This window comes from Nannospalax galili, unplaced genomic scaffold, assembly GCF_000622305.1.
Source record: "Nannospalax galili isolate Female #2095 unplaced genomic scaffold, S.galili_v1.0 scaffold443, whole genome shotgun sequence".
Classification (NCBI taxonomy): domain Eukaryota; kingdom Metazoa; phylum Chordata; class Mammalia; order Rodentia; family Spalacidae; genus Nannospalax; species Nannospalax galili.
The window spans coordinates 211728-238409 of record NW_008352479.1 but is presented as its reverse complement, the minus strand read 5'-3'; the positions used below and the strand labels follow the sequence as shown (position 1 = coordinate 238409).

The window sequence follows — 26682 nt, the reverse complement described above, 5'->3', positions numbered from 1 at the left end:
TAAAAAAAAAAAATTGTTATTTATTTGTTATTGTGTGTATACGATGAGGAGGGTGTGTGCACACACACTACAGCATACGGTCAGAGGGCTATTTTGTGGAGCCAGTTCTCGCCTTCTACCTTTACATGGGAACAAGGGGTTGAACTTGGGTTCTCAGGTTTGCAGGACAAGTGCTTTATCTACTAAGTCATCTTGACAGCCTTGGTACAGTTATCTTGTAAACTGAACAGAGGTTGTACACATGCCCCCAAACAGACACACACACACACACACACACACACACACACACACACACACACAGTCCACACTCAATATCTTAGTTTCTGTGGATCAGAAACCTGGACCTGGCTCAGTGTGTTCTCAGTCTCCCACCCTCTGCTTCACAGTGTCTCCTGAAGTTGAAATCACCATGTTATCCAAGACAGGTTGGGGTCTCATGTGAGGATCTAACTGAAGATTCACCTCCAAACTCTTCTGTGATTGTCGGCAAGATTCAAACCACTCAAGGGCTGTTGGACTGAGGGCCTCAATACCTCAGTGGCCCTTTGTTGGAAGCTACCCCCAATTCCTTGTTGTATGAGCCTCCCCAGTATGGAATATCCACCATCAAAGACAGAGAAACAGAGGCAGAGATGGAGAAAGATGAGAAGTTAAAATCTTCCCTCATTAGCCACAGTTGATCCCATCACCTTTGCTGAAATCGGTTGGACAGAAGCAAGTAAATCAGCCAGGGAAGGGATGGCATGAAGCATAAAAACTAGGAAGGACCAGTGAGGTGGCTCAGCAGATAAAGTGCTTGCCATGCAAGCTTGTGGACTTGAGTTCAATTGCAGGAAACCAAGGTAGAAGGAGAGAACCAACTCCCAAAAACTTGTCTGTCCTCCAAACTCCACATGAGCACCACGGCACACATGTGCACATGCACACACACATATACGCATCACATACAACAACAACAACAACAATAATAATAATAAAAAGAAACATTTTTTTAATCTAGAAAGGAGAGCTCACTGGGAGCCATCTTAGAAGCTGCCTGTATTAGTCACTTTTCTGTTGCTGTGATAGAAACACTTAGGGGAGAAAGGGCTTATCATAGTTCACAATTCCAGGTTATGGTCCATTACTGCTGGGAAGTCATAATGGCAGGAGCTTGGCACAGCTGCTCATATCACATCTACAGTTAAAAGCAGAGGGCGCTGAATGCACCATGCTGAGGGTTCAGCTCTCTCCACTCTTAGAGAGTCCAGGGCCACAGACCAAGGAATGGTGCTGCCCACTTGCAGGTTGGATCTTCCCACGCATTCTCAAACATACATAATAAATGAATAAAATTTTAAAGTACTTATTACCAGGGCTAGAGAGATGGCTCAGCAGTTAAGAGCACTGACTGCTCTTGCAGAGGACCCAGGTTCGGTTCTTAGCATCCACATGGCACCTAGAAACCATCTATAACTCCAGTTCCAGGGGATCCCTCCCCCTGGGACCCAAATTTCTTGAAAAGAAAAACAAAAGAAAGACAAGTTGGAAGGACAGAACTGCATCCACAAAGGGTTCTCTGACCTCCACGTGCATGCCATGGTGTGTACACAGACCCACACATGTAAATAAATAATAAATAAATAAATATTTAGATGGCCGATACGGACCCTATTGACCAGTGACATTACAACAAGTAGACTTCACTTGACCTTGGGGTCTGACACTTCGGCTTTTGTCTTTTAGATATAGTTTAACAGTGTTTAGTGCTCCAGGTTTCATGACAGGTTTCCTAAAAAACAGGAGTGGAGAACTGAAGGTGGTTCACCCCTAAAAAGACTTTAAATATGGGGCTCATATTTTGAGACAAAATGAACCACGTATTTAGAAAAATCCATACTCACAAGCCTGATTTTTTTGACTCTATATAAGTAATATCTTGGGCTAAACAAGATGGTTGCTGCATGAGAAGGACACTCAATAAATCTTCCCTAAGTGGTTTCTGTACCAGTAGAAGCTTAAATGATCAGCAGAAAAAAGCCCCTTAAGAAACAGCCTCTCAGGGCTGGAGAGATGGCTCAGCGGTTAAGAGCACTGACTTGCTCTGGCAGAGGACCCAGGTTTGATTCCCAGCATCCACATGGAGGCTAGGAACTGTCCTTAACTCCAGTCCAGGAGAATCTGAAGCCCTCTTCTAACCTCTGTGGCATTGCACAACACAGGTGAACTCACATACATGCAGATAATACACTCATACACATAAAATAAAAATAATAAATAAAATATTTTTAAAAAAGAAAGAAAGAAACACGCCGGGTGTGGTGGCGCACGCCTTTAATCCCAGCACTTGGGAGGCAGAGACAGGTGGATCTTTGTGAATTCAAGGCCTGCCTGGTCTACATAGTGAGTTCCAGGACAGCTGGGGCTACAGGGAGACCCTGTCTCAAAAAGACAAAAAAAAAATGCATCTGTGGGAGTAGAATGTGACCATTTGATACCTGCTTTATACCATATGGTTTCCAAATCAGGCTAACTGGTGTTTCTATTGCCTTAAATGTTTGTCGTTCTTGTGTGTGTTGATTCTATGAGCTTCCGTTCTTCTAGCTCTTTATAAAATATAAAAGGGCAGAGTAGACAGTTCAGTTGGTAAACTGAATGCAATGCCCGCGGAGGCCAGAAGAAGCCATCAGATCCCCTGGGGCTGGAGTGATGGACAGTTGTTAGCTGGGATTCAAACCCGGGTCTTCTGCAAGAACAGTCAGTGTTCTTAACCGCTGAGCGATCTCTCCAGCCCCTTGTCATTACTTCTTAAAGGCCTGTTAAGTCTAATTTGTGTTCCCCAAATGTTCTTGCCTTTGGGTCCATTCCCTGGAACCTAGTCAGCCTACTCCGTGTCTGGGTGCTGCTGGGTTGGACAGAATCTCAGGTAGCATCCAGGTACACGATCTGGAGGGAAGAGGAAGTGATAATGAATATAAAGCCAGAGGAGGGGCTGGAGAGATGGCTCCATGGTTAAGAGCACCAGCTGTTCTTGCAGAGGACCTGAATTCAGTTCCCAGCACCCATATTGGGCAGCTGACAACCACCTGTAACTGCAGTTGCAGGGACTCCTATGCTCTCTTCTGATCTTTGAGGGCACTGCACTCACATGCACATCTCCACACACGGGGACATAAGTACACACATAGCCAAAAAATTGTTTTTTAATCCTAAAAATAAAGGCTAGAGTTTATCGAAGAAGAGGAAGTGGTGTCTGTACAGCTCTATTGGAGGGGTATAGGGGACCCCAGAGTGGATAGCAGGCCCCAGTCTCTTGCTGTCCTGGACACTGCCTCCATCTCCCATCTGCTGAGATCAGCAAGAAAATCATTAGATAAGATCTGGAGTCTCAGAAAGCTGTGGTGTGGGAAAACAATGAAGCCAAGGTTCTCAATAAATGTGCTGCACAGCTGAAACAGCTTGATCATGAACTTTGAATCAGAGCAGAAAAATCACAGAGAAGGAATCCACAGGGAGATTTGAAAATGAAGAGCTAGCAGACAGATTACCATAGCAAGAAGACCAAAGGTCAGGCAGGTCAGATGACTCTAAGACCCATATTCACAAGAGCTGAAGAAAAAAGACACCACTCAGGACTGTTCAGCCCTAAATAGGACACGTATATCACACTGTCTCCTCTCAAGGTTCAGGGATCATTGCAGAAGAGGAGACAGAAAGAGTGTAAGAGCCAGAAGTGATGATGAATATACAAAAACTGTGTTGTCTCACACAGTGGACAGTCACAGGAATGACAGAGTATATGGGCTCCAGTGGGGGGGGCTATGGGGGGTGCATTTGGGAAGTGGGTATATAGATGAATGAGATTGTTTGGGATGTTCTGTGTGATATACACACACAAAAATCAACAAATTTTTAAAATGAGTTATATTTGAGGAAGCAGCATAAAAATTTGCTTCATGTTAATTAGTAGAAGTGCAAAACATTACCATTGAAATCTACCTGATGATTTTATATCCATGCTCTGGTGCCAAGGATCTTAGAAAGTAACTGTGACTAGTAATAATCAGATACATAGAGATTAGAGATGCATGTGCAAACATCTAAGTGTTAGTAGCATTAAAAATGCGTCTTTATGGGGCTGGAGAGATGGCTCAGCAGTTGAGAGCACTGACTGCTCTTGCAGAGGACCCAGGTTAAATTCCCAGGACCCACATGGTGGCCACGAACCATCCTTAACTCCAGTTCCAGGGGAACCTGAAGCCCTCTTCTGACCTCCGTGGGACTGCATGACACGGGTGCACTCACATACATGGAGGCAATACACTCACACACACAAATAAAAATAATAAATAAAATATTTTTTAAAAAATGAGTCTTCCTGGTCTACATAGTGAGTTCCAGGACAGCTGGGCTACAGGGAGACCCTGTCTCAAAAAGACCAAAAAAAAAAAAAAAAAAGTCTTTCTGTAGGAAACGGTATATTTTAAAATGAAATGAAGATCTTTTTTAAAGGTTAAAACCTCATTCAATTTATGTCTTACAGGGGTTTATACTCAATTCAATATTGTATAACTGCATTAATTCAACTGTGAGCCTAAAAATTTACAGCCAATTTTGAAAGAGATGCATCTTTGCTCTGGAAATTGTTATTGAATATGTTAATGCTGTAATGAAATTCTTCTTCTAATCATATGGTTATTAAATAAATAATTTTTTAAGAAAGAATAAACCACAAAAAAATGAAAAAACAAAAAAGAAAACTGTGTTGTCTGGACTATACAAGCTAGCTGCACATATGAACCCACAGCACTTGGAACAGCACACACAAGACCTATGCAGGCCCAAGCCAGAATAAAACAGCGTGGATGCAGGAGGTGAGCAAGCAGCCCCAGCTCTATTGGCCATGGAGAGCTACCGGGAGAGGGAGACTCAGTTTTCTCTAGAGTTGTGATGCCTAGTAGGTTGGCCAGACTCCAAAGAATGCACCCACACCTAAGAGCATTTGGGGAGCACAGATTAGACTCAATAGGCCTTAAAAAAAAAAAAGAAAAATAATAGTAGGGTACATGAAGGAGGGGTGTGGGAGGGGAGGGGTAAAGATGGGGAAAGGGGTCTGAATATGTTTCAAAATATATTGTGTGAAATTCTCTCAAAGAATCAATAAAAAATTGGAGAAAAAAAAAAGATACCGCATAGACACAAAGCCAGAAAATGAAGTGTCAACAAGGAATCAGCTGGAAAGAAAAGATGTAATTTTTTTCATTTTTACGAATTTTTTTTAACTGATTGAACTATTGTTGAAAATGAGTGCAAGATCTTGCTGGTCCAAGGTAGATCGTTATCATCAGCACACAGCTAAGACTCTGCCAAGAACGTGACTCAGAGAGCTGAAAATCAGAGAAGAAAAGGCAGAGCCTTCAGTAAAGAAGGGAATGACAACACAGAATTCAAAAAGTGGAGGGTGGAGATAGTGAAAATGGACTATATGAGAGCCTACTGGATCCTGCTGAGAACAAGCGCAGCCCAGGACACTAGGCTTCTGTGGAGTGAGTGTGTGTATGTGTGTGTATGTATGTGTGTGTGTGTAAGAAAGAGACATAGACAGATACAGAGATTCCTCAGATACCATTTCTCTTTTTATTTTTGAGACAGGCTCTCTCACTGACCTGGAACTCACCAAGCAAGCTAGACTACTGGCCAGTGAGCCCCAAGATCTACCTGTCTTACCTCATCAGCACTGGAATTACAAGTGTGTACCAGCTCTTTTTACATGACTGCTATGGATCCAACTCAAGTCCTGATGTTCATACACCAAGTACTTTACCAGCCAAGTTGGTAAAGAGTTGATAACAACTGTTTTTTGTTTTATTTTGTTTTTTTGAGATAGCGTCTCCCTGCAGTCCTAGCTAGCCTGGAACTCACTTATGTAGACCATGCTGGCCTCAAACTCACAGAGATCTATCTCATGCCTCTGCATCCCTAGTGCTGGGATTAAAGGACACCACACCCAGCCCCTGATGATTCCTGATACATCAAGATTTCTTCCTGAGGAAAAGAGAGATGCTCTCTTCCCAAAAGAGAAGTCACAGGACACAAACCAAAAGACGGATGCACTTCTGAAGTCAGAGAAGGAAGACCAAACCCAGCAAGTTCCACGTGTGACTCCCACCAGCAAGAAACCCTTGGAGCCAGGATACAATCTTGGAACACTTCCTGTGAGTGCTAACATACGCCCCCCAAGTCCCCATGTTGTTTCTATTATGAAAACAGTGTGCCTGGGAGGGAATTATTTGTAAATGGATTTCCGGCTGGAAAGAGAGGGACAAATGAGGTACCTCGCATATGGTCTATACACAAACGTGAGTTAATTCATATGATATTGACAGAATGTCAAGTCCCACACCCTCGGAATGCTAAACTCCCCTCCTGTTTCCATGGTGAACACAGTAGGGTAGCTCCATTTCACAATGCATCAAATAGATTTGCCTGTGAATCAACATAGAGCTGGAGAGATGGCTCAATGGTTAAGAGCACTGACTGCTCTTGCAGAGGACCCAGGTTCAATTCCCAGCACCCACATGGCAGCTAACAACCATCTGTAACTTCAGTTCCAGGGGATCCAATGCCCCCTCTGGTCTCTGTGGGCATTGCACACATTAAGTACATGCAGGCAAAACACCCAGACACATAAAATAAAAATAAAATTCAAAATTAAAGTTAACATGAACTCTACAGCCTCCCTCAGATGATAGGGGCCTGTGTCCCAGAATCCTATTGACTCTTATCTCATAAGAGGTCATCTTCAAGTACCCCAGGGCTTCACCAGACTCTGTTTAGAAATTGTACCTTGCAACAAGGTAAGTCCAAAGTCATGATTTTAGTTGCCACAGGGGCCATGTCTGATCTCCATTACAAAAGGAAAATACCCTGTGGTCTAAGATAGAGACATAATTGATTCACAATAAAATATTTTTATCGCCCGGCACATGCCTTTAATCCCAGCACTTGGGAGGCAGAGGCAGGTGAATCTCTGTGAGTTCAAGGCCAGCCTGGTCTACATAGTGAGTTCCAGGACAGCTGGGGCTACAGGGAGACCCTGTCTCAAAAAAAAAAAAGACCAAAATATATATATATATATATATATATTATCAATACACTTAACCAACCATTCCTATAAATGTGAACCTATGCCACAAATAAGAAGAAACAAAGACAGCTCTCCAAATGACAAGTGTGTGCCCTACTCCTGAGTTGACATATTTTGTCCATTAAGGACACTATATGTTTAGTACAGCAGCTCATGTCTTTAATTCAAGCATTTGGGAGACTATTGCAAGAGGATTTCCAGGAGTTTGTGGCCAGTCTGGGATACACAGTGTCAGGGTTACAGCATGACACTGTCTCCAAAAAGTGAAAAAGAGCTGAGGACGTAACTCAGTCAGGAGAGTGCCTGTCTAGCATGCATGAGACCCTGGGTTCCATCCCCAGCACCACATAAACCATGTGTAGTGGCACATGGGTGTCATCCCAGGAGTTGAGAAGGGGAGGCAAGAGGATCAGGAAATTCAAGGTCCTCCTCTGCTGCTACACAGCTGAGATAACTCATTCAAGGTCAGCCTGGGCTACCAGAGACCCTGTACCAAAAAAAAAAAAATTTTTTTAGCTGGTTGTGTGGGGCACACTGGTGCAACGCACTGTAGAAACAGAAGCAGGAGAATCACAAGAGGCCAGCCTAGGATACACCTTAGAAGTTATTTTTTTTGATCAAAAAAGAAAACAAAAGAACACTATATTTTACTTATGAAGAGACAGTACCTGCTTAAGATGTTATTAGCAAGACCACAGCATGCTGTGAAGTCAGGCAGGAAGCTTTCCCAAGACCCCTCCAGCACTCAGGCTCCACAGCCCATCAATGTTTAGAGCATCCCAGAAGGACATCAACAAATGACTGTCTCTGAGCAGTCTCATCTCTCTATGAGCTGGTGGAAATTTCTGGTTTACCAGAAAACCAAACTCTGCCTTTCTTTCTCTAGATCTTTCATTTTCCATCTGAAACCATACTGCTCCAAAGCTCACATCAAAGATGTATAACTGAACGTGAAGTTGTAGGCAGCAACAGAACGTTGTCTTGAATCTTAAACGAATAAATAAAAAGAAAATAGAAATTTAGGACCAGCAAGATGACTCAATGGGTATAGGTGCTTGCCTGCGTTCAATCTCCAGAACTCAAGTGGTGGAAGGAGAGAACTACCTCCTTCAACTTGTCCTCTGACTTCTACAAGTGCACCATGGTATGTGCACACACACACACACACACACACACACACACACACAAATTTTTTAAAAGAAAATATAAATTCATCTAAAACAAAAGATTAAGATAGATTTCAGAGCTGGGTTGAAGCGACTTCTTTATAACCCTCTCCTCTGCCTTCATTCCTCTTACCTCCAATACCACCATCTCCACAGTGAACTGGCCACCTCATGTTCTACGTACATTACTGAGGAAATCAAAGCTATAGACAAAGGCTGCCCCAAGTCCTGCCAATGACCTTGAAAACTCACCAACATCTGCATTCTCCTTTCCTCTTCCCACTTTACAATTTCAAGGTCCTATTGATGCACCGTTCCCCTCCCCTGTGCCTTCAGGGACTCGTCCTACTTCCTAGGTTCTTAGATCCATCAACTGACCCATGTGCCCCTTCACCATTCACTGCACTGGCTCCTTCCCAGCAACATTTCAATACACTTCTCTATCTCTGGAGTTAACACCCCAGACAACACCCCAGACAGCACCCTCACCCTCTGCTTCCTTCAAGGTCAGGCTGATGATGCTGAACCCCCACTTGTAAATTTCTGCTCCTCACTTCCCATTTCCTCTAAACAGAGAGAGCCCAGCCAGACTGCCAGCAATTTCTTGTTGCTAGATACAATAAATGGCTCTGGTTTCTCCAAAATATCCATATTTTTTAAGTATCAGAAAAAACAAACAAACAAGTAAAAGGGGCTGGAGAGACGGCTCCGTGGTAAGAGCACTTACTGCAGAGGACATGAGTTCAGTTCCCAACACCCATGTTGGGCAGATCACAACCATCTGTAACTCCAGCTCCAGGAAATCTAACACACTCTCCACAGGTACCCACATGCACATATACATACATATACACACACATAAATAAAAAGTCAATAAATCTTTTTTAAAAAATAAGTAAATATCAATTCGGTCACCAAGTATTTATTGCATTATTACTGCCAGAAACTAATGGCATTTACCCTAGGAGAGAAGAGGGAGCAAGAATTAAGTAAGTAAATAAATGAACAGGCTAAGTCCAGATGGTGGTAAGTCTTACAAATAAGCAACAAACAAAGCTCAGGATGATGGACGACAGTGACCATGGACATGGCACTGAGCTTTGAAGGGAAGACTCTCTGAAGTGATATTTGAGCCAAAGCCACCTGTAAAAGGACGATGGGCCAGAGTGTTGTAGGCAGAATGAGCAGCAAGCAGCAAGCTTCATGATGGGCCAAGCACCACGTATGTATGAGCACATAGTGTTCACATGCACACAAGAACAGGAAGAGGATGAGATGGGATGACCTAGCTGGGTAGGGAGAGGACTTCTGGATCATGGGCAGTTTGGGCTAATCCTTGAACAACGAGCCTAGGACTCCTTTATTTTATTTATTTCTCTTCCCATTTGTGGGGGGGGGCGCACATTTGTATGGATGCACATGCGTGTGTGTGTGTGTGTGTGTGTGTGTGTGTGTGATCCTCCATCTCTTTTCCATCTTACTCATGGAGAGTGAGCTGATATGGCTAATCTCACTTGCCAGCTTGCTCTGAAGATCCTGTTTCTAACTTTTAAGGCTGGAATTACAGGTGAGCTGCCATGGCCACCCAGAATTTACATGGGTTCTGGGAATATGAACTCCAGTCCTTGTGTGGCAAGTGCGTTAATTGCTGAGTCTTCTCTAAAGCCCCAAGCCTGATACTCTTATGTGTAATGACATGGCCTCCTTTCCCCTCCAAGTTAGAAGTGTTAGAAAGTTAGAAAAGGTGTTGGACAGGATGAGGAGGAGTGATCTACTGCCTATATCTTTTACACTTTGGTTCCAGCTTTTGGAGTCAACATGCTATTCTAAGTTTGTTCTTAAAAGAAGTTGAAATCATTTCTGGAGTTGACCCAGATGGGGCCTAAATAGAGATGGATCAATTCCAACTCTTCTCTTTCTACGCTCTACTTCCACCAATCTGGGCTAAAAAGGAAAGTGGCCCAGGGGGAGCATCCACAAGGCCACTGCTGAGTATGCAACAGAACCATGAGGCAAGGTCAGGCCTCCAAAGGAATACACATATTCACGTAGTCTTTTCATGCTGAGTTTTTGTGGCCAAGGTCTTCATGAGGCAGGAATTAACTTGGAACTTGAAGGGGCTCCCCAGTATTGCGTCTGGGAAAGAAAGTGAGAGGCTAAAGATATTCTCCCCAAGCTAAGCAGTGCCTCCCCCACCAGTCCATGAGATTACAGTGTGACCTGGGGAGCTTCCATCTGATCCAATCTCTGTTCACACAGCTAGTCAGGGGATGTGCATAAGCAAGTGGGATAGGGGTGAGGGTTAGTTCCTGTGATTGAACAAGAGCTCACACTCAAGACCAGTCTTTCCCAAGGGTTTGAGCCTACAGATAATGGGAAGAAAAGAGAGCAAAGAAATGGAAATCAACTCCTACCCTAACCCACTACACAGTTAAACCCAGACCCCCTCACACTGTGGAATAGCCTACACAGGGAAAGTCTTGAACTGCTAGTCTAATTCCCACTTCCCCTACCACATACACTTTGTTCTCCTCTCCCTACGACCAAACTCCTTTCTTATTTTTCTTGATCTGACCTCACCACCAGACACAAATGTGGAAAGCCATCTAGAAATAGCAGGGGAACACCAGGCCTCAGCTATACCCAGAGATTTGAGGGATTCTATTCTAGAAATTAAAACTCTGAGTTCTGTTTCTAGACCTAAGCAAGTGCCTGAGGACATCTACCTGTGTCTCAGATCCCTTGGAGAAGACGGGGATAGGACAATGGGGTTGAAGCCAGATAATTTTCCCAAATTATGCAATTTGAAAGCAGTTGGGACTATGCAGGGTGCAGGTGAGTCAGAGCTGTGCAGGTGAGGGATAACTGTGCAAGTGAGTGGGAACCGGCCAAGAAGGTAGGCTAGAGAACAGTCAAAGGCAATGCCTTAAAGTGGCTGCTCTCACGCAGACTGGAATTAGAGGAGATGCTCACAAAGACCTGTGTGAGACTGGAACAGAGCCCTGCAGAAGAGTCAGGAGCTGCTTCTTTCTGCTTCTGACACAACATGCTAGCTACATCTGACATGTGAATTCAGATGGCTCCTTCCATCTCAGCATTTGTGTTTAAGGATTATCTGACAACTTAATATCTTACTTGGAAAATAACTTGGGCCTTCAGCAGTGTCAGCTGTGGCTCTGTGCGCTGGTACAAGGAACTGATGGGGAGGCAAAATAAACAAACAGTATAGGGAAGAGAGGGGTTCAGATAGAGAATTACAATGAATTGGGTCAAAAATCAAAAGTCAGGCCCAGCAACAGGATGCAGGAGAAAGAGGGCCTAGAAGGGAGAGGAAAACATGTGAATTAGCCCTGGAGTCATGTTTGCCAAAGATCCCTGAAGGCCTATGCACCTGCCAGAGAGGAAAGGGCTGCAGAGGCAACCAAAAGACCCATACCCTGAGCTCTGAAGTCTGAGAGGTCCTTCCAGGGCCTGGGTGGATCATAACTCTCAGAGAGCCCCCTTCCTCACCTCCAGGCAGGCTGCCCTGAGGCTCCCACGCTGTGGAGACTGTGGGCATCAGTAGTTGCCACATCAGCAGGTATCTGCCCCTGCATCATACTCAAAGCTAGATAACTCGCTCAAGGGCAGGAGAGTCGCAGAGCAGTAAGTCCAGAGGCAGAGACCATCCACTCACTGGAACTCCTTCTTGATCACTTTTTTCTTGGGGTTGACTTGTTCCTCCTTTTCAATCTGATTTGCAAAGAGAAAAAAAAATCACAAATTGGTTAAGTGGTGTACTGTACTTTCTGTACCGTCATTTAATACAGCTGTGACTTCATGAACAGCTTTTATTTTTTGGAAGATTTAGTATGTGTGCATGTGCACACACACACGCCTGTCTGCATGTGTACCATTGGAGTGCAGGTGCCCACAGAGACCAGAAGAGGGCCCCAGATCCCCTGGAACTGGAGTTATAGGTGGTTGTTAGCTACCTGATGTGGGTGCTGGAAACCAAATCTGGGTCCTCTTTGAAAGCAGCAATCTCTCTTAACCACTGAGCTGTCTCACTAACCCTGAGTGAACTACTTTTGTTCTTTACTCCTGGGAAATCCAGCTTGAGAATCCCTCTGTTTATTTTTTCAACTCTGGTAATCTTTGGCCAAAATTGGTATGAAAATATTTTTTTTTCCTAGATGGAGCCTAGAAAAGAATTTTTAAGTTCTCCTGATTCTATGTATAAAAATTTTTGTTTTTCTGGTTACTCATGGTGATTTTACAATATAGAAAAAGTCAAAGTTAATGAAAGTACATCACACTCCTATAAAAAATGCTTTACCACTTGTGATGGTTCGTCTTCATTGTTAACTTGATTGGATTTAAAATCACCATGGAAACACACCTCTGTTTATGAAGATGTTTCCAGAAAGGTTTAACAAGGAAGGGAAGATCCACGCTGAATGTGGGGAGCACCCTCCCAGGGGCTAGGATCCTGAGACTGAATAAAAAGGAGACTCTCTCTCCCTCCCTCCCTCTCTCTCCCTCCCTCCCTCTCTCTCCCTCCTTCCTTCTCCTTCCCTTCTTCCCTCCCTTTCTCTCCCTCCCTCTCCCTCTCCTTCTTGACTGTGGATGCAATGTGACCAGCTGCCTCCTGCTCCTGCCACCATGCTTTTAGATGGACTGGACTTTCAAACCGTGAGCCAAAATAAATCCTTCCTTCAGTTGCTTTCCCAGATATTTCATCACAGCAATGAGAAACATAAATGTGCACACACATACATGTAGAAAATATGGATGTTTTTTAAATTGTGACCAGGTTGGCATGCTCCTAATTGGATGGGGAATAGACTACATTCAAGAAGTTAAGCAACATTCGGGAAATTCATTATAAATATGTGGGCCCAAATGAACATTCATTACAAGCTTATCTAACTCTTGTTTCATATCACCTTCAGCAGGTGGGTCTCTGTGAGTTCAAGGCCAGCCTGGTCTACATAGTGAGTTTCAGACCAGCTGGGACTACAGGGAGACCCTGTCTCAACAAACAAAAAACAAAAAATAAAATAAAGCCATGTTGAATGGTTTCAGAGCATCACTGAAGTTCTTATTATTTTTTTAAAAAGAAAGAAAAACAGGAACCATGCATTAGTAATGAAGCATACTTTTATTCTAGAACCAAATTTATGGGACCACAGTTTTTCTTGTAATTTAGGTTTTAAAAATTATAAATAACTGAGTTAGGTATAGTGACACATACACTTGGGTGGTTGAATCAAGAGGATCACACATTTGAGATCAGCATGGGTCACATAGTAAGTTCCAAGTCAGCCTAAGCTACCTATCAAGACCTTGTCTCAACAATATTAATAAAAACTGTAAGTAAAACTTATATTCAAGTATTAACAATAATGTTTTCTGGATTGCCTCTATGACCTCCAAACATAGGGGAGTACTCACATACTAGAACTTTCCACGAATCCTACTGAACGTAAAACCCAGATGCTGAGGTCAGCATAAGAGTTCACAGACCCCAGGTATCACACAGAGCAGGTATCACTGTCATCAGCCATTTGGCATCTTAGGTAACATGAGCATCTCATTGTTTATTTGGCCCTTCACAGGCCTTGGAAACCCCAGTGATGCAACAGGGTTGACCAGATTGTGCAGCAACAATGGCTGGCCTCCTAAAAGACCAGGGGAGGGAACTGAGTTGGAAAGGATCCACTAGTAATTAGAATTAAATAGCACCCAGTTTTCATTAGCAAGCAGATCAAATAGAATCCACTTCCCTAACACTGTACTGTGGTGGGATAAGCACTTAACAATGCCAGGTAGTGAGAGAGATAATATCCTTAGTCTACAAATGGGAAAGATGGATAATGGAAAGAATATGTAGCCTGAGTAAAGGGAGTTCCCGGGCAGCAAAGCCTGGACTCAAACCTGATGCTGGAATCCTTGCCTTTTACTGTATCAGACTCACTACAAGGTGTATTTTTTTTACCTTAGGAATGAGGCAAAAACATGAATGAGTCAATAACATCAGTCAAACCCTGAGTCAGGCTCTGGAGTGATGAGTGTAAGACTGCCTGATCCTCATAGTCCTGCAATGGAGATATAGAGATAAAGGAATCAATGAGCAAGGATAGAAACACCAAGAGAGGCCAGGCAGAGGGAAGCCATGTGATCAGCAAGAAGAGTGAGGGGTCATAAGTCAAAGGGCTCCTTACCACTGGCAATAATGGTGGCAGGAGATGAGTGTTCCACCTCCAGGAAATACCCAACACATCATGCCCACTGACTACACAAAATAAGATTACAAGTTGGTAATACACAAAAGTCAACCTGTATATGAAATGTCCTCATATTATTCTAGCACAGCTTTGAACGTTTAAAGTTATAAAGGCCTCCCATGTAGTAGAACAGAAAAAACAAACAGATGAGGACCATGGAGGGTTGGGAAAGCAAGTTTCCGAAGTGCATACATGGATGATTACCATAGTGGTATCTCTTTAAGGTAGTAGCACTCTCCAAGAACAGACTGGCTCTGAATGTATATTGGAATTGTTATATACATCTAATCTTGACAGCTCTGGTACCCATCTCTCATTAAATATCAGGGTGGTGTTTGTACTTAATGATTGTGGGAATTGCTGCTATAGCAGTGATTCTAGCAGTAATTTTAACCTCTGTGGGTCCTCCAAGGCATGTTTGGGTCCATTCTCTAGCTTGATTATAGAGTATGTCAGACAATATACCTTGAGGAACATTAAGCCTATCTCAAAAACATATTACTGAGGGACGGACTGTTCATAAATGTCATATGAGCATCTCAGTTCAGGGCCTGCTTCTTCTCCCCTGATTCCCAGAGCTTGGTGTAGGACTATGTGCATGTTCTTGATGCCTTGATGGAAACATGCAAAAATAAATTGGTCTTCTAGGCTTCTGATGTGCAGGGCTTGATTTGATGAAAAAGTTGAAGGCATACAGCAGTGTCCAGTATATGTGACTGACTAGCTCTAAATTAGCCACGCACAGACATGGTGGATCTGCTAGACTCACAGCACCCTGGAGGTAGGGGGAATCAAAAGAGGCTCAGCCAGAAAATTTGCTCACTCTAAAAGGCAAAGTAACCTTATTATTAGAAATCAGAGTGGTAGGTTCAGGAAAAGAGCTGACATGAAATTACCCTTCATAAATGAGCTTTGTTAAGAGAGCATCTTGGGACCATGGGCACCATGATCAAGCTTCGATGGGGGAAAGCATCAGGAGAGACAGTACATCACTGGGAGAGCTAGCTCAAATACAAGAGTAAGAAAGATAGCCATCATGAGCAACATGATGGTGTGGGTCTCAAGGGGAGGAAGAGGGGCTTCAGAGACGGGGATCTTTTAGGCACTGGGCTTGCTTTTTTCCCAACTGAGATCTACGTCTTCACCTCAGGGGTTGGCAGTCTTTTGTCTCAAATGAGAAACTATACGGGGGTGGATATGGCCTAATTTCTTCAAGCTGTGGATCTGATCTGAGTGACCAGCATCTTAAAGTGGCAGACCCTTGATCTTATCTCAAATCCCAAATCTCAGAGTTGGAAGAGAAGAATGAATTAAGAGAGACTTGCCTGGGTGAGATGATTCATGCCTATTGAATATGAGATATTTCTACCTTCCATTGAGATATTGAGAACCACATCCACTTATCTCTAAGATTAAGCTATTCTCTGAGTTTTTTTTTTTCAGAAGACCTATCCAAAAGAGTTATAATACACCCAAAAAGGCCTTTATCCAAATTGTTTAACTCCTCCACTCAGCACTTCAGGAATGGCATCATATCAGAAAGTAAGTTGCCTTCAGAAAACCTTTTGAAAAACCCTTCCTAAGGGTGTGACCCCGCAGCTCTGCTTTAGAGTGAACTGCTCCCACTACCTGCCTTCTATGCTTTTGATTTGAAATAGTCGATCAGATCAATAAATGAAATAAGCAATGCAGTTATCAAATTTCTCTAATATGTTACCTTAGGACCTCTGAAATTCTGTGAAGGAAAAAATGAGTATCTCAGTTAGGGCTCAGTGGATCCATTGTGAAGGCAGCCTTCCGGGACCTGTGTTCCCAGAGAGGGGCCAGTGACTGAGGAGGCAAGGTCCAACCTATGGAGACATCTTTGCTGATACCCAATGAGTTCAGGTGAATAAGGTGGGCAAGCCTGGAGCCAAACAAACTTGTGTCTGAGATGGTGTTTGTTCTCAGTGTCTTCCATCTCCTTTCCCTTGCCAGGCTTGAACTCCAGCCACCCAAAAAGCCAGTGCTTAACTTATCATCGAGGCCTGACTCTTACACATAAAATTCATTTCCTCAGCTCCTTACATTTTCTGACCATTTCTGTTTATCAGAAGTTACCTGGTTGAGCCGACTTTTTTACTCCAGTCCCTAGAGGGACTCAGTCAATGACCAGTTAACCTGGATACAACTTGCTACTAAAGGTTTAGTGAATAGTAGTCAGGTACTTTCTTTGCCGATGAATCATCTGATCTTGCCTCTCTCCAACGCTTTCACTTTGGATGCCAGAAATGTGTCCTCTTCTTCATTTTTACTACACACCAGATGATCTGGATTGCTTCAGGATGATTTAAGTCAGGGTGGCTCACTGCTTAAACTTCACCTTGTCTACTTCTCTATCTTGCGGGGGAGGGGGGCAGGATCTCTGCTAAAAATGCAGGACCCCAGGACTCACTGGTGAGCCAATGAATAAGAGTCTCAAGAGGCACCTTGGGTGTGCTCTGCAGTTGACTTCCACCTCCTAAATTAGAAAATACCATGTGGAATCAGGACACCATAAGGAGCTGCACAGGTGCTGGGCAGCAGAGCAGAGACAAGAGTGTCACAGGACCAGGACTCATTACTGACTTCCAAGCCAGGGCTACTCCCAAATATTAAAAGGCCTGAAAAAAATGAATCAGCTGTGTGTATAAGCTGGGAATACAGGAGAAATTTCTGTGTCTTCCTCTCAATTTTGTTGTTGATCCAAAACTTCTCTAAAAACTAAAATCTATGAAGAAGAGAGGAGGAAGGGGGACGAGGATGAAGAAGAGGGGGAAGAGAAGGAGAAAGAGGAGGAAGAGGGAGAGAAGAAAAAGGAGGAGGAGGAAGAGGAGGGAAGAAAGGGAAGGAGAAGAAGGAGGAGGAAGAAGAAGAGGAGGAGAAGGAGGAGCCACCGTCACCAAGCATAGTGGTTCACATCTGTAATCCCAGCACTTAGGAGACTGAGGCAGTGGGATTGCTGTGATTTGGAGGCCAGCCTAAGCTACAAAGTGAGCTCCAGCCCAGCCTGAACTATAGTGTGAGACCCTGTCTCAAGAGGAAAGCAAGCAAGTCCTATGGTAGAGCAGATGGACATATGCTTCTTTTGAGTCTCTCCTCTCCACAAGCCAAGCCTCTGTTCACTCTAACTTGATTTCCTCTGTGAAGCCTCAACCTCCTGTGGCAGAGCTGGGGGCTCTCATGGGCAGGGTGCATCCTGGGTACTGCAACATTGGAGCACTTACACTGTACCCTGTGACCAGATGTTCTCTTCCTTGGTGCTGGTGAACTACAAGTCATATTCCTTTCCCCCAGGACAGAAAATAAAATAAATTAAATTAAAAAAACAAAAACAAAAACACCTTATGGCTAGGCAGTGAGGTTTACCGAATGACTGAGTAAGTGGATGAGTGGGTGGCTGCCACCAAAGTCAACATCTGGTAAAGTGTGCTGACACAAGACAAAGGAACAGATCCCCTCCCCACTTCACACAAACACAGGTATCCCATCTGGGTACAGCGCCTCTCAGAGGCAAGAGGACATGAAATGCTCATGTATTTATAGCAACTGTGCTCAATAATATACGTTGGGAAATTAATGACTTCCAGACCTGTGGAACAGGGAAAGACATGCATGCGGCCACCTGAAGTGAGAACTGATAACATCTGTAAGGAAAACAGAAGCCACTCCAGGTATTTTAAACAGAGGGGGTTTAATGCAGGGAGTGGATTACACAGGCTTGGTACCATGGGCAGAGAGCCCCATGTTAGTAATCGCAGGGAGCAGCTACTAACCTTAGACTGGGGGGACAAAAGGCAAGAGTTGGTGTTACCAGAACCTAGGAGCTCTGATGGGGGACCCCCCACGGCTGGTGCCTGGCCCTCTGACCGGGCTGCTGCGTGCTGGTTGCTTGGACTTCTGAGGGGGTCTTTGCTTGGCTGGTGGTGGCCGGACCTCTGGGCGGGGACGCGGCTGACGCTCAGTCCTCGAGGGGGACCTTGGCTTGGCTGGCCTCGGAGGGGACTTTGGCTTGGCGGGCGGCGTTCTGACCACCGCGGGGGGTGCAGCTGGCTGTTGCTTGGGCCTCTGAGGGGACGTGGCACGGGCACGGCGGCTGGTGCAAAGAGGGCCAAAAGAAGCGGGAGGCTGCAGCTTGGGCTCTTAAGGGATGCTGGCAGGAGCTGGAAACAGGAGGAAGGCCCTGCTCCCCCTCCCACCTTCAGTCGCCCTCCAGGGCCTTCCAGAGCATAGCCGGGCGCTGACAGTCAGGGACCTGCAGGTGTGTGACGCAGAGCCCTGGTCCCCATCACCGCAGAGCCAGTGCTTACCTGGTCTTCTGGCAGGCGCAGCAGATCCAGTCCTCCTCTTTCTTCTGGTAGAAGCAGCCGCTCTTGCAGATGCTGTATTTCCGGTCCACGATCTCGCGCTTGGAGTTGAGGAAGGTGAAGGGCGGGCAGCAGTGGATGCTGAAGTGCTCAGAAAACTTTTGGTTCTTGGAGAGCCTGGGACCGTCTTTGGCCATCTTCTGACTCATCTTACTGGAAACCATCAACGGGGCAGAGCAGGGAGACACAACATAGTATGTCAGACAAGGAGCCTGGTGCTCGAGGAGGCTGCTGGCTGCCTGACACCCCCACAGACCACAGCATTGCCTTAGAGAACAAAATCGGCAGAAAGGAGGTCAGATAAGGGCTTTTAGTAACATTTATCTCTGTGTTTTTCTTTGTTGTTGTTGTTGTTTTGTATGTGTATGTGTGTGCAATGTGCCAGCATGTCTGTATGCATGTCCACATGTGTGTGGCCAGATCTGTGCATGTGTATTTGTGTGAGTGTGCACATGTAGGCTAGAGATTGATGTCAGGTGTGTGCTGAATAGTTTTAGTGTCAACTTGACAGCCTGGATTGAGGGAGCCTCAATTATGGAATTTCTTTCATTGGACTGGCCTGTGGCCATGTCTGTGGGGCACCTTCTTGATTGTTGAGTGGTGTGGGAGGGCCCAGGCCACTGTGGGTTGTGCCACCCCTGGGCAGGTGGGCCTATGTTGTATAAGAAAGCAGGTTGATCATGGGCCAGGGGAGCAAGCCAGTAAGCAGGTTCCTCCATGGCCTGTGCTCCAGCTCCTACCTTGAGTTCCTACCTTGGGCTCCCTAATGAACTGTGACCCGGGAGATGTAAGCTGAATAACCCCTTTCCTCCCCAAGTTGGTATTGGTCAGAGTATTTTATCACAGCAATGAAGAAACAAACTAGGACAAGGTGTCTTCCTCTGTTACTCTCCACCTTACACATTATAGCGGGGTCTCTCGCTGAACCTATAGGCTAGGTTAACTAGCTAGTTTTCCAGGGATCTCCTGTCTCTGCTTCCCCAATGCTGGGATTCCAGGCCAGCTGCCAAGCCTGCCCACTCAGCTTTCATATGGGTGCTGGGGATCAAATTCTGGTCCTCACCCTTGCCTAGCAAGTGCTTTACCCACTGAGCCATCTCTCCAGACCTTATCTGTGTATTTTTAAGTCATATTTTCTAAGAGAAAAGAGCATGGACCTATTTTCTCAGTATGTTTTAGAGATCTACTAAAAAATAGGAAAAATATCACAAAACCAAGCATATCTTTGGTTAAATAATATTCTATATTTAAAAATGGCATTTTCTATAAAAAGTGAAAATGATTTATTGTTAAAACTATAAGCATTGTACGTTAGGAGTGTATATAGATGTGCATGTATGTGTGTGCATGAGCATGTAAAGGCCAAGTTGTTTTAAAGACAGAGTCTCTCACTGGCCTAGAACTCATCAACTAGAATTAGACTGGTTGACCAGCAAGTATCAGGGATTTACCCATCCCTGCCTCATCAGCATTGGGATTACAAACATGCATCACCATGTTTGGCTTTTTTGTTTGTTTGTGTTTGTGTTTTTTGAGATGGGGTCTCCTTGTAGCCCCATTTGATCTGGAACTTGCTATGTAGACCAGGCTGGCCTCTGTCTCACAGAGATCCACCTGCTTCTGCCTCTTGACTGCTGGGGTTAAAGGTGTGCACTACCATGCCTGGTTCTCAACTTTTTAAAATATTTTATTTATTTTTATTTTTATGTATATGAGTGCATTGTCTTCATGTATATAAGTGCACCTGTGTTGTGCCTTGCCTATGGTGGCGGTCAGAAGAAAGCATCAAATGCCCCTGGAACTGGAGTTATAGATGGTTGTTAGCCACCATATGGGTACTGAGAATCAAATTTGGGTCCTCTGCAAGAGCAGTCAGTGCTCTTAACCACTGAGCCATCCCTCCAGCCCCAGCTTTTTTTTTTTTTAATGTAGGTTCTGGGGATCAAACTCAAATACTTGTGTTAGCAAGGCAAGTGCTTTACTGACTGACCCATCCCTACAGCTTTTCATATAATAAAATACAACAATGAAAAAGAATATCTATGTAGGTCAACATGTTTGTGTCTCAAAGCACTATACTGAGCAACAGAAATCAGACACAAGGAGATGCCAGCTGGGTGAGTCACTTTATGTGAGGTCCCCAAAAAAGCAAAACCCATGTCCGTGATAGAGACCAGAAATCTCGCTCTGTTTGGGCATGCTGGGATCTGACTAAAGAAGGGGCCAAACAGAGCCTGCAACAGGCTAAAAACACTTGCAGGAAGACAGTCAAGAAACAGGACTAATGCTCCAACACAGCCATTTGCACTGAACTCAGATGACTGTTAATCAAGAGTCAACAGAGGTAAATGAAGAATGAACTTCCTGTGCCAGAAACCAAGAACATCCCCACTCTCAGCACACCCAAGGTCACCTTGGAAATACATAGGTAAAGTGTGTAATCACAAAATGGTGCTGGCAGCCAGTAGCTAGCATGGTTGCCTCCTGCTACAAATGGAGAGCTGAGAAGCAAGTAGTTAAAATACCTTTTTCCTTTTTTATTATATTACTAATTTTTTAATATTTTATTTTTTATGTGTATGAGTATAGTGCCTATATGTATATAAGTGCATCCATGTCGTGCAATGCCTGGGGAGGTCAGACGAGGGCGTCAGATCTCCTGGGACTGGAGTTATGCATGGTTGTTAACTGCCATGTGTGTGCTGGGAACCAAATCTGTGTCTTCTGCAAGAGCAGCCAGTGAGCCATCTCTCCAGCCCCTCTTTTTTTTTTGAGACAGGGTCTCAGTATGTACCCCAGGTGACTTGAACTCAGGGCACTCCTTCTGCCTCAGCATCCTCCCAAGTGTTAAAGTTATAGGCATGCATCACCAAAACTGGCCTTAAGAATACCACAGGCACACTACAGCATGTGCCCCCCAACACACACACACACTAAATAAATCATAAATAATTTTTTTAATTTCAAGCAACCCAAAAGCACTTGGGAAACCCAGGTTAGACTAAATAAGTCTGTTTTTAAAAAGACAAGTAATAAAATAATAATGCAGGGTATGAAGTGGGGTGGGCAGTAAAGTGAAGTGAGGGGAAGAAGTCTGAATATGATCAAAATACACTATATGAAATTCTCAAAGCCCCATAAGAAAGAAAGAAAGAAAGAAAGAAAGAAAGAAAGAAAGAAAGAAAGAAAGAAAGAAAGAAAGGAGAGAGAGAAAGAGTACATGAAGTTGTCAGAAAAAAAGCGATGGGGAGATATGGGAGGAGTTGGAGGGGAGGCAGTGGGCATGGATTTGATCAAAACGCCTTACATGCATATATGAAATTCTCAATAAATTTTTTTATTTGAAAAAAAACTTAATGAAATATTTATGTGGATCAATAAAGATGAGAAAGGTTAGGAAACAACCAAGTTCATAAAGCCAGCAGAAGGTGAGCAGGGCTGTGACTCAACAACTGTGACTTCTACACGGGAGCTCCTGACCAGGCCTGCTCTGTACCTAAGCTCAGTCTCCTCTCTATGAACAGCAATCTAGACACCTAGACCCAGGCAGGACTTCCAGGAACTGGACATGGAGAGATGTGGTTCCCTGTATCCTGGGGTAGAAAAGATGAGAGCTGGGGAACCCCTCTCCAGAAGGGAAAGGGGGAGAATTGGGTGTGGACACTTCATTACAATACAGCAGCCAGGATATTCCCACCAGCACGAAGGCTCACCAACAAGACCAGGATTTGAACATGAAGTGGAGCCTGGAGGCCTGGAGGCAAGAACTTGAAACAGCTGTCATATCCATAGTCAAGAGCAGAGTGAACACATGCATGCTTCTGGTGCTGAGCTCACTTTCTCTACTCTTACACAGTCCAGGACCCACATCCAGAGAACGGTGCTGTCCAAGTGGGCTGAGTCTTCCCACACCAACTAATGTAATCAAGACAGTTCCATGCAGACATGTCCTCAGGCCAACCTGATCTAGACAGTCTCTCATTGAGACTCTCTTCCCAGGTGCTTCTAGGTTGGGCCAAGTTGACAATCAGAACTAAGCATCACAATCAGTCATATGAGAAAAGATCTCAAGAAAAAGGCCTAGAAATAGATGTAAGTGTATTTGACATTTAAATGTCTAAGGAAGCCATGGGAGCATTCAGAGAGGAGTATGGGAAAATAACGAGAAAACAATTGTATTTGTACTAGCAACAAAATCCTAAAATACCCAGAAAAAAAAGTTAAAACTAAATCTCATAAATCGCTATGGGAAAAAATTTAAAGCTAAAAAAATAGCAAGTGAATAAGTAGAAAAACAGTTCATAGATGGAAATGATCTATATCATAAAGAGAAAGTTTTCCAAAGTTAATTCATAAATTCCATGCATTTCCTACTAAATCACCAAAGATCTTTTATGAAATGTTTCAATCTGAACTGACAGAAAGAAAAATGAGGAATCATCAAGAAAAATTTGAAAAGAATAACAACCTTCCTCATATCCACCTGCTAACTCCAGTTTCAGGAGATCTGATGCCCTCTTCTGGCCTCTGCAGGCACCTGCACACACGTGGTACACATATATATACTCAGGCGCGCACACACACACACACACACACACACACACACACAAAATTTAAAAATAAATACAAATACTGTGACAATAATTGTCTAAAAACAGATAAGTGGAGCAATGCAGAGTAAAACTAGAACTCAAAATCAAATCCATAAATACAGAAAACAATGCATGATAAGGATATTAGGAGAGGGGAGATTCTTTCACAAAGAATGCTGGTATAAATTAACTTCAAGATGATATAACTCAATGAATCAAAATTAAAGACCAGTCCACATCATAAGACCAGTCCACATCATAAGACACAATAACCATAGCCGAAAGAGAAACAACACCAAAATAATACAACACATTTAATAGACAAAGAATTTCTATCCATAATCCTTAAAGAAAAAAAAACCCAGCTCCTACACAGGAAACTGGTAGAAAATTGGGCAGATTATGTGAACAAGTCATGTGGAGAAGCAGCAGTGGATGATTGACAGGCATGCAGAAGAAGATGGAAGCTGATCACTGTACAAGTTGAAACAACAGATACCATTCCTAGAATACCAGATCAGTCAGATTTCGATATGCCAGCAATAAGAGGAGCAGGCTGTAGGGTATGCTCATGTACAGCTGATAGGAAGAAACCCAAAAGACCTTCCGGGAGGGTGCTCTGGAATTATGTAGTAGAACTAAAAGGATCTGTAAAGACCCAGAATTCCACCTCTCAATATATATCTAAAGACATCATAATGTGGAGGCTTGTACAGCGATGCTGACTGCGGCTCTGTTTGAAAAATAAAAGCACAGTATATTAAAAATATGTTCATGGGGCTGGGGAGATGGCTCAGCGGTTAGGAACTCTGGTTGTACTTGCAAAAGACCTGGGTTCAAATCCCAGCACCCACATGGCAGCTAACAACTGTCTGTAACTCCAGTTCCAGAGGATCTGACAGCCTCTTCTGTCTTCCCAGGGCATTGCATGACATGGGTGCACTTACTTACATGGAGGCAACACACTCATATACATGAAATAAAAAATAATAAATAAAATATTTTTAAAAATATATATTCGTTAGGAGATGGTTCAAGGGTTAAGAGCTCAGCAGTTGTTGCTCTTGCAGAGGACCGGAGTTCTATTCCCAGGACCCATGTCAGATGGCTCACAGCCATCTCTAACTCAAACTCCAGAGGATTCAGTGCCTCTGGCCTTTGAGGGCACCTGCACTCATGTTTATATACACACAGACACACACAGACATCCACAGACATATAATTTAAATAAATCTTTTAAAAATATGTTCATGGGGCTGGAGAGATTGTTCAGCAGTTAAAAGCACTTGCTGCTCTTGCAGATGACCTAGGTTCAGTTCCCAGCACTTAAATGGCAGCTCACTGCTACCTGTGACTCCAGCTCCAGATCCGACACTTCTGGCCCTCATACACACACACGCGCACACACACACACACACACACACACACACACACACACACACACTACTTTAAAAATAAAATCTTTTGGGGGGTTCTTTTTGAGACAGGGTCTCCCTATAGCCCCAGCTGTCCTGGAACTCATTATGTAGACCAGGCTGGCCTTGAACTCACAGAGATCTGCCTGCCTCTGCCTCCCAGGACTACAGGCGTGCACCACCACACCCAGCTACACACCTTGCTCTTTTTATGTGGCCATATTTCATTTCCTTTTTTGGCTTTTTTCTTCTTCTGGCTGGCCTGGAACTCACTATGTAGACCAGGATGGCCTCAAATTCACAGAGATCTGCTTGCCTCTGCTTCCCAAGTGCTGGGATCAAAGGTATGCACCCCCACGCCTGGCTATCTTTTTCTTTTTATGGCTGTCCATTGTAAAGAGGTTCAATTTAATCAATCTCTTATAAGTAAAGTTTGGTTATTTAACTACTAACACGTTAACTGTTTTGAATGATACTGTAGTAGATAAATGGGGACATCCATCAGTTCACATATCTGACTATCTAAGGGATTAATCCCTAAAGATGGGAATCACTGCATGAAAGGGTCTATGCACTCTCTGTGGAGACAGAATGTCCTCCAAAGGCCAGTGAGTTAACAGTTTGGTCCCCAGCATGGCACTATTGGGAAGTGATAAAAATTTTAGTAGACTGGGAGACCGGAGAGATGGCTCAGTGGTTAAGAGCACTGGCTGCTCTAGCAGAAGACCTAGGTTTGAATCCCAGTACCCACATGGCAGCTAACAACTATCTGTAACTCCAGTTCCAGGGGATCCAATGCCCGTTTTTGACCTCCATGGGCATTGCATGCAGATGGTGCACTTACATGTATGCAGGGAAAACATACATTTAAATAAAAATAAATCAGTCCCCCAAAAATTTTTTTTTAATTTTAGTGGGTTGGACTTTGTAGGTACACTTGATGTCACTGGGATGCACATTCTCAAAGGAAATTGTGGTACCCCAGGCTCTTCCATTTTCTTTCACTTCCTGGACAGGAAACAAGCAATTTTTCTCCACCTTTCATTCTCTGAACCCCCAGAGGCCCGAAGCAATAAGGCCAACCAGTCAGAGACTGAAGCCTCTAAAATCAATTGCTAAAATATAACTTTTGTCTTTACAAGTTTATTGTGTCGGATGAAATCATAATAGTAGTCTGTTTGGAGGGGTCCAGCAAGAGGGGAATGGTAGATAAGGCAGCAGAAGGGGGAAATGAACAAGAACAAAGTATACGGCTGGGTGTGACGGCTCACACCTGTAATGCCAGCATCAGGAAGCAGGGGCAGGAGGATCATTGCAGGTTGATGGCCAGTCTAGTCTACATAGAGTCACTGTCTCAAGAAATGAAGAACAGGAAGAGTGATTTCCTGAAGGCTGAAGGATGACCGCAATGGAGACTTCTCTGAGAACAGAGACTCTGACAAACTGGGGATTTGGAGGACAACACCACGACTGAATCGAAGGAAAATGGAGAAAATTGTCTTCAGAATGGTCTTTCTGTACCCATTGTGGAAGAAGGGGAGGTCCTTTCACACTCTCTGGAAGCAGAGCGCAGGTTACTGAAAGCACTGGGATGGCAGGAATATCCTGAAAATCATGAGAGTTGCCTACCACTCACGGAGGATGAGCTCCAGGAGTTCCACATGAAAACAGAGCAGTTAAGAAGAAAGGCTCTGGAAAGAGCAGCTTCTTGCAGAGCCTGTTCTCCTCT

The 26682-nt window shown here is 44.0% G+C and overlaps 1 protein-coding gene across 4 annotated transcripts in view; it reads right to left on the bottom strand.

Moving 5' to 3' along the window:
* Mobp (myelin associated oligodendrocyte basic protein) overlaps nt 1-26682 on the bottom strand; it is a 43843-nt gene that overhangs the window by 1345 nt on the left and 15816 nt on the right. The window contains exons 3-5 of one of the 4 annotated variants that reach the window (XR_607831.3): nt 18890-19099; nt 18356-18675; nt 11803-12024 (exon numbers count right to left, since the gene is read on the bottom strand). Coding sequence is in view for 1 of the 4 variants with exons in the window: in XM_008849426.2 (XP_008847648.1) it covers nt 18390-18675; nt 18890-19095 (492 nt within the window). In the remaining 3 variants the exon portion in view is untranslated. Of the gene's footprint in view, nt 1-11802; nt 12025-18254; nt 18676-18889; nt 19100-26682 lie in introns of those variants that run through there. The other 3 variants (XR_003846488.1, XR_607832.3, XM_008849426.2) reach the window with 3 other exon arrangements.